Source organism: Balaenoptera physalus (assembly GCF_965194825.1).
Source record: "Balaenoptera physalus genome assembly, chromosome: 18".
Lineage (NCBI taxonomy): Eukaryota > Metazoa > Chordata > Mammalia > Artiodactyla > Balaenopteridae > Balaenoptera > Balaenoptera physalus.
Window position 1 is genome coordinate 65,464,979 of NC_138899.1, and position 13,105 is coordinate 65,478,083.

The following is a 13,105-nucleotide window of genomic DNA, read 5'->3' on the forward strand; positions in this document are numbered from 1 at the left end:
TTTCTCCTTTGTTGTGAGAGTAAGTCGTCATCGCCACCCCTTTTCTTCTGTCCCCATGTTTTCCCTGTGGTCCCCTTCCAAGTCCTTCTCAGCTTTCCCCTCTTCCTTTAGAGGAGCTACTTGCCAGATGCTGGCCTCTTCCTTCAGATGAATGATCTTATTCTTGTTTCACAACAACTCTGTGAGTTTGGTGCTGTAATGTTACAGATGAAGAAAGGGGGGCTCCAACAGAATCAGTGACTTGCTAAAGGACACACTGGTAAGTGGCTCTACTCTCACCTTGCCCCCTAGTTTTGACACCTACGACCCTGTCTAGGCCTCCTGCTCAGAACACCAGTCCTTCTAGAGACTGTCATACAGAGTGAAGTAAGTCAGAAAGAGAAAAACAAATATCATATATTAATGCATGTATGTGGAACCTAGAAAAATGGTACAGATGAGCCAGTTTGCAGGGCAGAAGTTGAGACACAGATGTAGAGAATGGACATATGGACACCAAGGGGGGAAAACTGCGGTGAGGTGGGGATGGTGGTGTGCTGAATTGGGCGATTGGGATTGACATGTATACACTGATGTGTATAAAATTGATGCCTAATAAGAACCTGCAGTATAAAAAAACAAACAAAACAACTAATACTAAACTTTCATTGGGTTATTTGTATGGAAATATGTTAATATAAATGTTTCAGACATTACATGAAATTTCTAAAAATCTTATATTTGTATTTGTATGGAAATATGTATGGAAATACGTTAATATAAATGTTTCAGACATTACATGAAATTTCTAAAAATCTTATATGTTCTGGTATAATGTTATAAGTAATAATCCTAGTTATTACTTTAAAATGTATATCTCAGAAATAACTAATTTTCTTGTCCACTGCATTATTATGAACTTTCATCAAATCTTTTACCGTGGTCATTTTTAAGTCTTTTGTCATTTACAGACAGTTCTGGGTGTACTCTGATGATTTTGCAAATATGTTCCTATAAAAGGGTTTCATCTTCAAGAAATTCATGGAAAAGACTCTGACAAGTACAGGTTTCTGGTAACTGACTGTACTGCTGAACTGAATGAATAAGCATTTTCAGAACTCTGATGAAAAACTGATGAACTCATAAAAGTGCTAACAAAAGATCAAGATGAAAAAAAAAACAACAATTAATTACATGGGACTGAGTGAACTGATGAGGATGAGTATAATTTTTGTGACTTTCTGTCTGAATTAAAAAAAAAAAAAAAAATCCCACAAGGACTCAGAGGCAAAGAATATACAAATCAATTTTCACTGCAAAGTAAAGGAGCTGTTACAGTGGAGGATTACTGGACTGAATGTCAATATTATGACATAGTATGAGTGTGTTTCATGTTTGGTAATTGCAATCATTGTTGCTTTTGTTGTGGTCATCCATGTACAATGCTTGCTGTCAGTCTATTTATCTCTTGTAAAAATAAAATACAGTGTGTGTGTGTGGAAAAAAAAAAAAAAAAGAACCTATCAGACATCTTCCTACAGGTAGACTAAATACAACCTGCCCTAAAGAGTGTTTATCAAGAAACCACTCAGACCTGCCCCCTCCTTTTGGAATGCCACATCTCAAAGAGGACAGGATCATCCACTCGGTTGTCCAAGCCAACCTACTCTATCCTGCTATATTCCTCCCCACACCACATGCAAACCCACCCCGTTACTCTGCCCCTAATGTCCGTATCTCACCCTTCCATGCATGGCTACCACTCCTTCCCAAGTTCAAATTCTCATCCTTTCTCATAAGCTCTATTGCGCCTGCCTCCTTACTGGCCTCCCTGCCTCTAGTCGCACAAGGGGCCAGGTTGCCTTCCTCACATGCAAATATGATCATGTCATTCCTCCAAATCCTCAGTGACTCCCTATTGCCTACAGGGTAGAATTTGAAGTGAGTGGCAAAGCACAAGGGCTTTCAACCTGGCCCCAGCCTAAGTCTCTAGGTCTCTATCCTCATTTCCGGTCACTAGCTCTTCACTTTGGGTTCTACTTTCTGTATTATTCATATGAACCACGGAACCGAGAAAACGATTTCAGTGACTTTTTTCAATTCTCTCCCAAAATGATACATAACCAGGGCATTCTGGCTTAATTTCTCTCTCTCCCTCTTTCTCTCAGTCCTCTTTCAGAACCCTGTCTAGAGTCTAGACCTGTGCTTTCCAATTACCACTATAGCCATTAGCTATGCAGGATTACTTAAATTTAAAAAATAAAAATTAAGTACAATTAGTATTAATAATTCAGTTCTTCAGTCATGCTAGCCACATTTCAAGCACTCAACAGTCACAGGTGGGGGCTTCCATGGCGGCACAGTGGTTAAGAATCCGCCTGCCAGTGCAGAGGACACGGGTTCGAGCCCTGGTCCGGGAAGATCCCACATGCCGCGGAGCTACTAAGCCCGTGCTCCACAACTACTGAGCCTGCGCTCTAGAGCCCGTGAGCCACAACTACTGAGCCTGTGCTCTAGAGCCCGTGAGCCACAACTACTGAAGCCCGCATGCCTAGAGCCCGTGCTCCGCAACAAGAGAAGCCACTGCAATGAGAAGCCTGTGCACCGCAACGAAGAGTAGCCCCCGCTCACCACAACTAGAGAAACCCCGTGTGCAGCAGTGAAGACCCAATGCAGACAAAAATAAATAATAAAATAAAATAAATAAATTAAAAAAAAACCAAAAACAGTCACAGGTGGCCAGTGGCCACCATACTGCAAAGAGTAGATTATAGAACACCTCCATCATTGCACAAAGTTCTAGTGAACAGTGCTGGTCTAGAGATTCTCAGCTAAGAGTTGTTCTTCAAACATACTCTGTTCTCACTTGCCCCCTACTTTTTCCTCACCCAAATTACTGGTATGGAAAAAAAAAAAAAAAAAGAACACCAGTCCTTCAGGCCCGGGCCCTACCTTGCTTTCCTAAGTTGTCACCTCAGATTTGAATGCCCTGCTCTTGAACCCAAGTCTGGAGGTGGGTGCACAGCTGCCTCTCCGATGTCCTCGCTGCTCACTGACTGCCTCTGGCTCTCACACCAATATCCCAGACCCCTTTCGCTAAGTGTGGGTTTCGTCTGATGAGGCCGGACCCCCAGATCCCTGCTGCATTAGGGAAAACCCAGTTCTTCTCCTATGTTTCTCCTTTACTCTCACACAACTTCCGCATGCACACTTCTGACACCAGATGTGTGGGGTTATTCTCCCATGAAGCAATTCTCTGACACCAGCTGGGTGTCCTATACTTTAATTCAATTCTGACACTGTCTACCTGGAGAGAGCACCAGTTCCCACAGGTTAAGGGCTCAGTCCCATGAGACTGCCCCCCACTTCAGATGTCAATTGCAAGTAGTAGGTCTCCAGGTCACCCCCACTTCTGTCCAATTTGGCTATAAATCAGAGGTTCCCACCACCCCCTCCTCTAATTCAACTGATTTGCTAGAACGGCTCACAGAACTCAGGGGAACACTTATGTTTACCAGTTTATTAAAGGATCTGATAAAGGATACAGATGAAGAGCCAGATGAAGAGATACATAGGATGAGGTCTGGGAGGGTCCAAAGTGCAGGAGCTTCTGTCCCTGTGGAGTTGGGGTCCATCACCCTCCTGGTGTGAATGTTCTCACCAGCCTGGAAGCTCACTGAACTCCCTACCCTTGGGATTTTGTGGAGGCTTTCTCACATAGGCATGAGCAATTATTAACTCCACTTCCAGCCCCTCTCCCCTCATGGGGGGGTGGTGGAGGGGGGCAGTGCATCTGCAAGCTTCTAATCGTAGCTTGGTTTTTCTGGTGACCAGCCCTCATTAGAACAAGAGACGCTCCTAGTGCTCTTATCACTTAGGAAATTACAAGGGTCTTCAGAGTTCTGTGTCAGACACCAGGGCAGAGACCAATGTATACGCTTCTTACTATTTACACCTGCTCAGCTTTCTATTGCCAGACTAGATTGCTGAGGATGAGTCAGAAAAATACATGCTGCTTACTATTAGAAAAAGCTTTGGACTCAGCTCCGACCCTTTTCCCTGGACTCACCTTGCTTCCTATAATTGGCCTTCCAAGAGTGAGGAGTCAATCCAAAAGAAGTTGCCTTGGTCCAATTATTAAGCACAATTCTTTTCGTTTAATGCTTCTCTAAAAGCTCCATGTCCTGCTGGAGTGGCAGCCCCCTTTCTGTTTCCTAGATCAGTGGTATCCAAACCGTGGCCTGTGGAGCTCTGCTCCGTGAAAACTTGTCAAGTGGTACACAGACACACATCATTATAAGGGTATTCATTTCCAGATCCTCAACTTTTATAGGTACTTTTTCCTAAAATCAATTTGCCTGAGGATGTGCCTGCATTTATGTCAGATGTTCTCCCATCTCATAAACTTTCCCCATTCCATATCTTACTGTGGTGCTTTGCAAGGGGTAAAAACAACAACAAAAAGGTACTACAAAAATATTGATTTGGGGACTTCCCCGGTGGTGCAGTGGTTAAGAATCCACCTGCCAATGCAGGGGGCACAGGTTCAATCCCTGGTCTGGCAAGATCCCACATGCCGCGGAGCAACTAAGCCCGTGCTCCACAACTACTGAGCCTGCGGTCTAAAGCCTGAGTGCCACAACTACTGAAGCCCGCGTGCCTAGAGCCCGTGCTCCGCAACAAGAGAAGCCACTGCAATGAGAAGACCATGCACTGCAACGACGAGCAGCCCCCGCTTGCTACAGCTACAGAAAGCCCGTGCGCAGCAAGGAAGACACAATGCCACCAAAAATAAGTTTAAAAAATAAAAATTAAAAAAAATATTGATTTGGTGGAAACGTTTGTATCGAGATATAATTGATGTCTTAGTTCCAGGTGTACTACATCATGATTCAACACTTGAATATATTGTGAAATGATCACCACAAGTCTAGTTATCATCCATCACCACACAGAGCTACAGTTTTTTTCCCCTTGGGATGAGAACACTGCATCATTACATCCCCAGGACTCATTTATTTTATAACTGAAAGTTTGTACCTTTTTGACTACCTTCACCCATTTCACTCACCCTCCATCCCCTTAGGGGATTTCCCCCATCCCCCTTAGGGGGAAACTCTAATGGTTACTAAGGCAAGTTAACCCACAGATCTTTCTGGCCTTCTTTATATTATAAGTATTCCTGATAAGGGAGAAGAAACAAGGATATTTTGGCTCCTCTTAAGAGGTTTTCAATTCTATAAGGTAGAAATGGGGGTGCATATATCTTTTCTAATTAATGTTTTTGTTTTCTTCAGCAAAATACCGAGGGGTGAAATTGCTGGATCATATGGTAGTTTTATTTTTTGAGGAAACTTCATACTGTTTTCCATAGTGGCTGCACCAATTTACATTCCCACCAAAAGCGCAAGAGGGTTGTGCATCCTCGCCAACACCTGTTATTTGTTCTCTTTTTGATAATAGCCATTCTGACAGGTGTGAGGTGATATCTCGTATGGTATTGAGCTCTTAACCACACCTAATAATCCATCTTACAAGATGCATTTCATTTTATTTTTACAATATTCTTCAAAATGCTTATTAATATTTATTTATTTGAATGGAAAAATGAAGTAAAATTTTTTCTGACAGAAGGTAAATCTAATTTCTCTAATTCATTTGACAACAGGACTTTGACCAGGCTACATGGTGGTCTTCTTCTATAAAAATCTGCCGCTCTAAGATTCAGAGAAAAATATATATAAGCATGTGATGAGATAAAAGTACTATTATGAAAAAATTGTATTAACAAAAGGTATACTGAATTGAAAACATTAAAAAATTTCCGTTCCCGGGCTTCCCTGGTGGCGCAGTGGTTGAGAATCTGCCTGCCAATGCAGGGGACACGGGTTCGAGCCCTGGTGTGGGAAGATCTCACATGCCGCGGAGCAACTAGGCCCGTGAGCCACAACTTCTGAGCCTGCGCGTCTGGAGCCTGTGCTCCGCAACAAGAGAGGCCGCAATAGTGAGAGGCCCGCGCATCGCGATGAAGAGTGGCCCCCGCTTGCCACAACTAGAGAAAGCCCTCGCACAGAAACGAAGACCCAACACAGCCAAAAATAATAAAATAACAAATAAATAATAAATAAATTAAAAAAAAAATTTCCGTTCCCAATTCTTTTTTTAGTATATAGGGTTAAACAAAGTGCCTTTCAGTGAAAGAATAACAGATAAAAATAATAGTCATATAATACGTTTTTGTATACTTTCCAGAAATTGAGAAAATAAATTACTTTAATAAATGTGTAAAAATTCCTTTCACAAGTTAGGTGGTTTCCAATATTTTGCTTTCAATAAAACCGATGGAGACATAATAGAATTTGTCAGCAAGACATCAAAAATAATACTGGGTGATAGACAACTATAATTCATATAGCATAAAAATTTACCATTTTAAAGTGTACAATTCAGTGGCTTTTAGAATATCCACAAATTTGTGCAATCACTGTGATAATCAATTTTTTAATGTATTTCTTTTTTAAAATTTATTTATTTATTTATTTTTGGCTGCTTTAGGTCTATGTTGCTGCGCGTGGGCTTTCTCTAGTTGCGGCGACCGGGGGCTACTCTTTGTTGCGGTGCACGGGCTTCTCATTGTGGTGGCTTCTATTGTCACGGAGCATGGGCTCTAGGCGCACGGGCTTCAGTAGTTGTGGCACATGGGCTCAGTAGTTGTGGCTCGTAGGCTCTAGAGTGTAAGCTCAGTAGTTGTGGCGCACGGGCTTAGTTGCTCCGCAGCATGTGGGATCTTCCCGGACCAGGGATCAAACCCGTGTCCCCTGCATTGGCAGGCGGATTCTTAACCACTGCGCCACCAGGGAAGTCCGATAATCAATTTTACAACATTTTTATTATCTGAAAAAGAAATCCTGCACATTCCTTAGCAATCAAAATCGGCCCCTCTTACTCCCCCCTCTGCCCCATGCTACTAGCAACAGCTAATCTGCTTTCTGTGCCTGTAGATTTGCCTACTCTGGACATTTCATATAAATGGAATCTTACAATATGTGATCCTTTATGATTAGCTTCTTTCACTTAGCATAAGGTTTTCAAGGTTCATCCGGATTGTAGCATGTATTAGTATGTCATTTCTTTTTTTTTGTGGAATATCCCATTGTATGGATACACCATCTTTTACCCATTTATCAGTTGATGAACATTTGGATCATTTCCACATTTTGGCTATTCGAATAATGCTCTATGAATATCCATGTCAAGTTTTTGTGTAGATCTAAGTTTTCCTTTCTCTTGGGTATATACCTAGAAGTGGAATTTCTGGGTCATATGGTAGCCATGTTTAACAGTTTGAGGAAATGTGAGACTATTTCCTAGAAGGCTGTGCCATTTTACAATCTCCCCAGCAGTGTGTGGGGAGGTTTCAACCTCTCCATATCTTTTTCAACATTTGTTATTATCTGTATTCTATTTTAGCCATCCTAATAGTTGTAAATTGGTATCTCATTGTGGTTTTGATTTGCATTTCCTTGATGATTAATGATGTTGAGCATCTTTTTATGTGCTTATTGGTCATGTATATATATTCTTTGGGGGAATGTCTATTCAGATTTTTTGCCAATTTAAAAATTGGTTTATTTGTCGTTTTACTATTGAATTGTAAGAGTTATTTATATATTCTAGATATGAGTCCCTTATCAGATATATGATTTGCAAAAATTTTCTCTTGACAATGTGATTTTTGACATGTAACTCAGAAAGAATTCAAAGAGTTGAGTAGCGCTGATATAACAAGACTCGTTCCACTCACATATATTGGGTTGGCCAAAAAGTTCCTTTGGTTTTTAAGTAAAAATAAAAGACACATTTTTCATTTTCACCAAGAACTTTATTGAACAACATATTCACCCTTTTGTTCCACTACCTTCTGCCATTTTTCAGGCAACTTCACAATCCCATCTTGCCAAAACTTTTTATCTGTTTGAGCAAAGAACTGTTCCAGGTGCTTTTACAGTCTTCCAGGGAATTGAAATTTTTTCCATTAAGAGAATTCTGTAAAGACCGAAATAAATGGAAATCCGAAGGTGCAATGTCTGGTGAATACGGTGGATGAATCACAACTTCCCAGCCAAGCTCTAACAGTTTTTGCCTGGTCATCAAAGAAACGTGCGGTCTTGCGGTATCCTGATGGAAGATTATGCGTTTTCTGTTGACTGATTCTGGATGCTTTTTGTTGGGTGTTGCTTTCAGGTGGTCTAATTGGGAGCAGTACTTGTTGGAATTAATCATTTGGTTTTCCGGAAGGAGCTCATAATAGAGGACTCCCTTCCAATCCCACCATATACACAACATAGCCTTCTTTGGATGAAGACTGGCCTTTGGTGTGGTTGGTGGTGGTTCATTTCACTTGCTCCAAGATCTCTTCTGTTCCACATTATTGTACAGTATCCACTTTTCATTGCCCGTCACAATTTGTTTTAAAAACGGAACATTTTCATTACGTTTAAGTAGAGATTCGCTGGCGGAAATACAGTCAAGGAGGTTTTTTTCGCTTATGTGGAACCCAAACATCAAAGTGATGAACTTAACCAAGCTGGTGCAAATGATTTTCAACACTTGATTTGGGTATTTTGAGTATGTCGTCTATCTCCTGCATGGTATAATGTTGATTGTTCTCAGTTAATGTCTCGGTTTGATCGCCATCAACTTCAACTGGTCTACCTAACTGTTGAGCATCGTCCAGCGAGAAATCTCCAGCATGAAACTTTGCAAACCACTTTTGACATGTTTGGTCAGTCACAGCACCTTCTCCATACACTGCACAAATCTTTTTTACCTTTCTTGAAATAATAAAGCATAATTGGCTGAAAATGTTGCTTTTTTTCTTTCATCTTCAATATTAAAATGGCTACACAAAAATTCACCAATTTTGATGTTTTTTTAAAATGCACACTGATATGACAGCTGTCACACACAATCTAACAAAATTGTTTTGAATGAAGTTAAAGACAACAAAGTGCTACTAGAGCCATCTTATGGAAAAAACAAACGAACATATTGGCCAACCCAATATTTATATAAATGAGATTTCTTAGCCCTTATATTTACAAGATAAAATATAGGAATAGAATTCATCCTGAATCCTCTTAATTCTAGCAGTAAATCATTATTTATCCTTGGATACAGGGGAATGTAAAAACGTAGCCTTGTTCATCTTGAAGAGTACTTTTCATTAAACATTTCTAGTTAAAAATTTACTTTTTATGTTTAATAATTTTTATATACATTTCCAATATACTTATGTTGTTTTGACCTATTGTGTACTAACAATTGTAAGGATCAGTTAATGTAGAAGAAACTTTTAAAAATCAGAGCTTTATGGCTTTAGTATATTAAGTAAATCATAGAATTTAAATATATATACATATTTGTTTGTTTCAGATAGTATTACAGGGAAATCAATAAAAGATCATCAAGCGTGAACTATTTACAACAAATGTTAATATTTACAAGATGCTAGAACTCAGACTTTTTGGAAAATTTAAATTTATATACTGAAATTCTTCAAAATTCTTTAAGGTGGAATATGAACAAAGGAGTTTGAGAATCATTTTTCTAGCAGTAGTCTACTTCTTTCTGTCTTTAATCTCCATTAGAATGCCCTTTCCTGAGGGTGGGGAATTGGGGCTGAGCGGTCTTAGATTTCCTGAGAGTTAGCAAGAGTTCCCAACCTGGGTCTCTGATACTTGTGTGCCTTGTGAAATTGCACGTAAAATTGCACGTAAAATATAAGTGTACATATACATACACTCCCCCACTCCAGCTGATCTGTAATATTCAACTGATTTTTCATAAGGTCTGCGACCTAAAAAGTTTAAGAACTACTGTAACTACTATCTTCCTCTCACCTGCCTATTAGTACACCTCATTTATCTCATGCTAGGCCTTTCTCTTGGGTACCAATTAATCACTTGTTGCCTTTACCATACCGCTATTATCATCTGCCTGCTGGATATCGTCTGCAGTTTTGTGTCTTCTCCCAAGGATCACCCGATCCCAGGAATTAGGACAAGTTCCAGATACCAGTCTTTCCATTATGCTCTAGTGGAACAGAGTTAAACAAATCCTGAATGGCCTCTCTTTCTATTCATTTATTTAAAGAATACTTAACAACATGCCTCCTGATGTGCCAGGTACTATTCTAAAGGCTAGGAATACAACGATGAACAGGCAGACAGGTCTCTCCTCTCCCAGTGTTTCTCTTCTGGAAGAGGAAGACTAAGAACTAAGTAAGAAACACACAAGATTATTTTGGGCAGAAGTAAGTACTGTGAAGAAAATAAACCCGGGTGATATGACAACGAGTGTTATGAAGAAGTAGGGTTCAGTTGGGAGGTTAGGACTTTTTAAGGAGCTAACATGGGAGCTGAAGCCTGAGTGGTGAGAAGAAAGTAGCCGAGAGGTGAACACAGTTGGTGCAAAGGCCACCAGCAGGAAGGAGGTTGGTGTTTCTGGGGAATTTCCAAGCCAGGGTTTGGAAAGTACTGAGCATAAGAGGTGAGGTTGGAGAGGCATTTCATCCCGAGTGCAACAGTAAGCCAATGATGTGTTTTAAGCAGAGGAGGAACTGATCTGTTTTATATTTTAAAACAAAATCCTTCTGGCTACTTTGATAAAAATGGATTGTATGGGTTCAAGAGAAGAAATAGAGAAAGCAGTTAGGCTACCATGGTAGTAGAGGCCAGAGATTATGGTGACTTGGACTGGGGTGGAGATGATATAAATGGGAAAATTCAAGATATACTTTGGAGGTGGAGCTGATAGGACTTCTAAATGGTCTGGATAGAATTGTGAGGAAAAGAGAAGAGTCAAGGATGACTCCTAGGAAGTTAGTTTTGAACAACTGGGTGAATGATGCAGTAGATTTAAAGATACTATTTGGGAATGTTTGGAACACCTATTAAACAGTTAAGTGACAAAGTGGAGTAGCTTTAGATACATGAGCCTGGAGTTCAGAAATGTGGTCAGGGTAGAGACTATTATGGGAGTCAGGAGCTTATGGATGGTATTTAAAACCACTGTGGCAGGCTGAATAATGTCCCCCTGAATACGTCCACGTCCTAATTCCTGGAATCTTAAAGAACCTACTGTGTATGAAGGCACTTAAAATCTGTCACTTGTAAGCCTCACAACAACCCAAGGTAGGTGTTATTATCCACCACTTGGCAGATGGGCAACTGGAGGCTCAGAGAAGTGGAATGCCCTGTTCTAGGCTGCAAAGCTGGAAAATACCTCAACCTCCCTTTCAAGGGCCTTACAGAATTTCTATGAAGGTGGGAAGTGGTAAAGAGCTGCACTGTGCTTTGAGACAGGTCCAGCCTACCTACCGCCTCGGCTGCCCAAAAACCTGCCTTATAAAATGCATTTCTACAAGGCCTGTCCCATTCTTTGTCTAGCTCTGGCATATTATTTTTCTCACCTTCAGAGCCCGTGTCAGCCCAATTACACCACAGAGACCATGACCACTCCTCAGCTAGCTTGTTAACTGTGGAAGGGCTTGTGGGGTTATCACATAACCAACTACCCCGCATGCCAGGCCCTTTGCCAGTCACCTAACATGCATTCACAAACCACAGATTACTCTATCCATCGTCTCTGGAGCAATCTAGAAAGGAAGGATTACTGGGGAATGGGAAGAAGTCAGGACCAGGAGCAGGGGCGCCTGAGTTCAAGTCTGGGGGTGCTATAACCCTAACTTGAAGCTAAAGTAATCCTGGTCTAGTAACTTAATCATCTAAGAAAACGAGGAGGTTAACACTACAGATCATCTCTAACCTTCTTCAAGGATGCTTGCATGACAGCTTTTCTTCTTTCCCCACTCCTGGAGCTCCACTATTATGTGCAGTGGCAGGGCCGTAGCGACTGTCTGCTCCGCGACGGCTGCCCTTCAGTTCCCTGCCGTAGAGGCCGGACCCAGCCGTGACTCGGCCAATCGCCCGGGAGGCCGCGGAGCCCCTCAAGCCAGGAGCGGTGAGAGGTGGGCGATAGGTCATTTCAGGACATGGGAGCGAAGGCTCCGAAAAACTACAACTCCCAGAAGCCCATGTGGGTGCCAATCGGAGGCCTGGGGCTGGTGCGTGTTGGGAGCAGTAAACCACGCTTCATTGCAAGGCCGCGCTGGACAGGTAACTCGAGCGCATGCCCAGTCACGTCCCCACTAGCTCAGCTTCTTCCTGCGGGATACTTCTCTTTCCGGCCTCGCCCAGCGCGCTTTTCCCCGCCCCACCTCCGCCCCCTTTTCAGGGATTTCGGAGTGGGCGGGGCCACTGGCAAGCGCGTTCCCAGGAATGTGTACGCGCGCGTTCACGGGAGATTAAAGAGGGAGGGGACTAAATACTGGGTGTGGAAGGTGGCGAGGAGGCCGCAGATCATGGAAGGCGCATGCGTTCTAGAGGCGGTGCCGCGCGGCTTCGGGAATGGCGGAGGGGCGGGGTGGAAATGGGCTCGTGGCCTGACGCATGCGCATTGGGCCGCCAGCGCCCCGCCTCCTTTTTCAGTTTCCCCTCCTCCTCCACCACCCTTCCGGAAGTGCAGCCGCCCTCGCGCCCACCAGCGGCCACCCCCCGCGGCAGGCCCCGCCCCCGCCTGCCCCGCCCCCCCGGCTCTCCGCCCCCTCCTCCGGTGGTGCCGGGTTGCAGCGCCGGTCGTGGAAGTTTCGGTGCCCGAAGCCGGGAGCGCGGAGTCGTTCCCGGGAGCGCCGGCCAGGCTATGATCGCGGGTCCCCGGCGGCCCGCTCCGGCCAACCAGAGTCCCCGTCTCAGCTTGTGCCCGTGCCCGAGCGGTCTCCTCAGGCCGGCCCCGCGGCGCAGTTGTCGGCGGCGGCGCCCGCAGTGCGCCCCCTCCTCCGATGGCGGCAGAGATCCAGCCCAAGCCGCTGACCCGCAAGCCGATCCTGCTGCAGCGGGTCGAGGGGTCTCAGGAGGTGGTGAATATGGCCGTGATCGTGCCCAAGGAGGAGGGCGTCATCAGTGTCTCGGAGGACAGGTACGAACCGCTGCCCCTCGGCCGCGAGGAGGGGCGGGACGGGCCGGCGGTCCCAGAGCCCGCTTCAGGGGCTGTGCCTCCACGTCGG

General features: G+C 43.5%; 1 protein-coding gene and 1 long non-coding RNA gene across 8 annotated transcripts in view; one reads left to right on the top strand and one right to left on the bottom strand.

Annotated features, from left to right (window-relative positions):
• Window positions 1–12,469, bottom strand: part of LOC309647303 — a 47,602-nt gene extending 35,133 nt beyond the window's left edge. For all 4 annotated transcript variants that reach the window (XR_014255927.1, XR_014255928.1, XR_014255929.1 and 1 more), the window contains exon 1: window positions 11,809–12,469. This is a non-coding gene — a long non-coding RNA (uncharacterized lncRNA). The remainder of the gene's footprint in view (window positions 1–11,808) is intronic.
• Window positions 12,470–12,654: 185 nt separating this feature from the next.
• WDFY2 (WD repeat and FYVE domain containing 2) overlaps window positions 12,655–13,105 on the top strand; it is a 172,520-nt gene continuing 172,069 nt past the window's right edge. For 2 of the 4 annotated variants that reach the window (XR_014255909.1, XM_082434490.1), the window contains exon 1: window positions 12,655–13,017. Coding sequence is in view for 2 of the 4 variants with exons in the window: in XM_082434490.1 (XP_082290616.1) it covers window positions 12,881–13,017 (137 nt within the window). In the remaining 2 variants the exon portion in view is untranslated. The remainder of the gene's footprint in view (window positions 13,018–13,105) is intronic. The other 2 variants (XR_014255910.1, XM_082434489.1) reach the window with 1 other exon arrangement.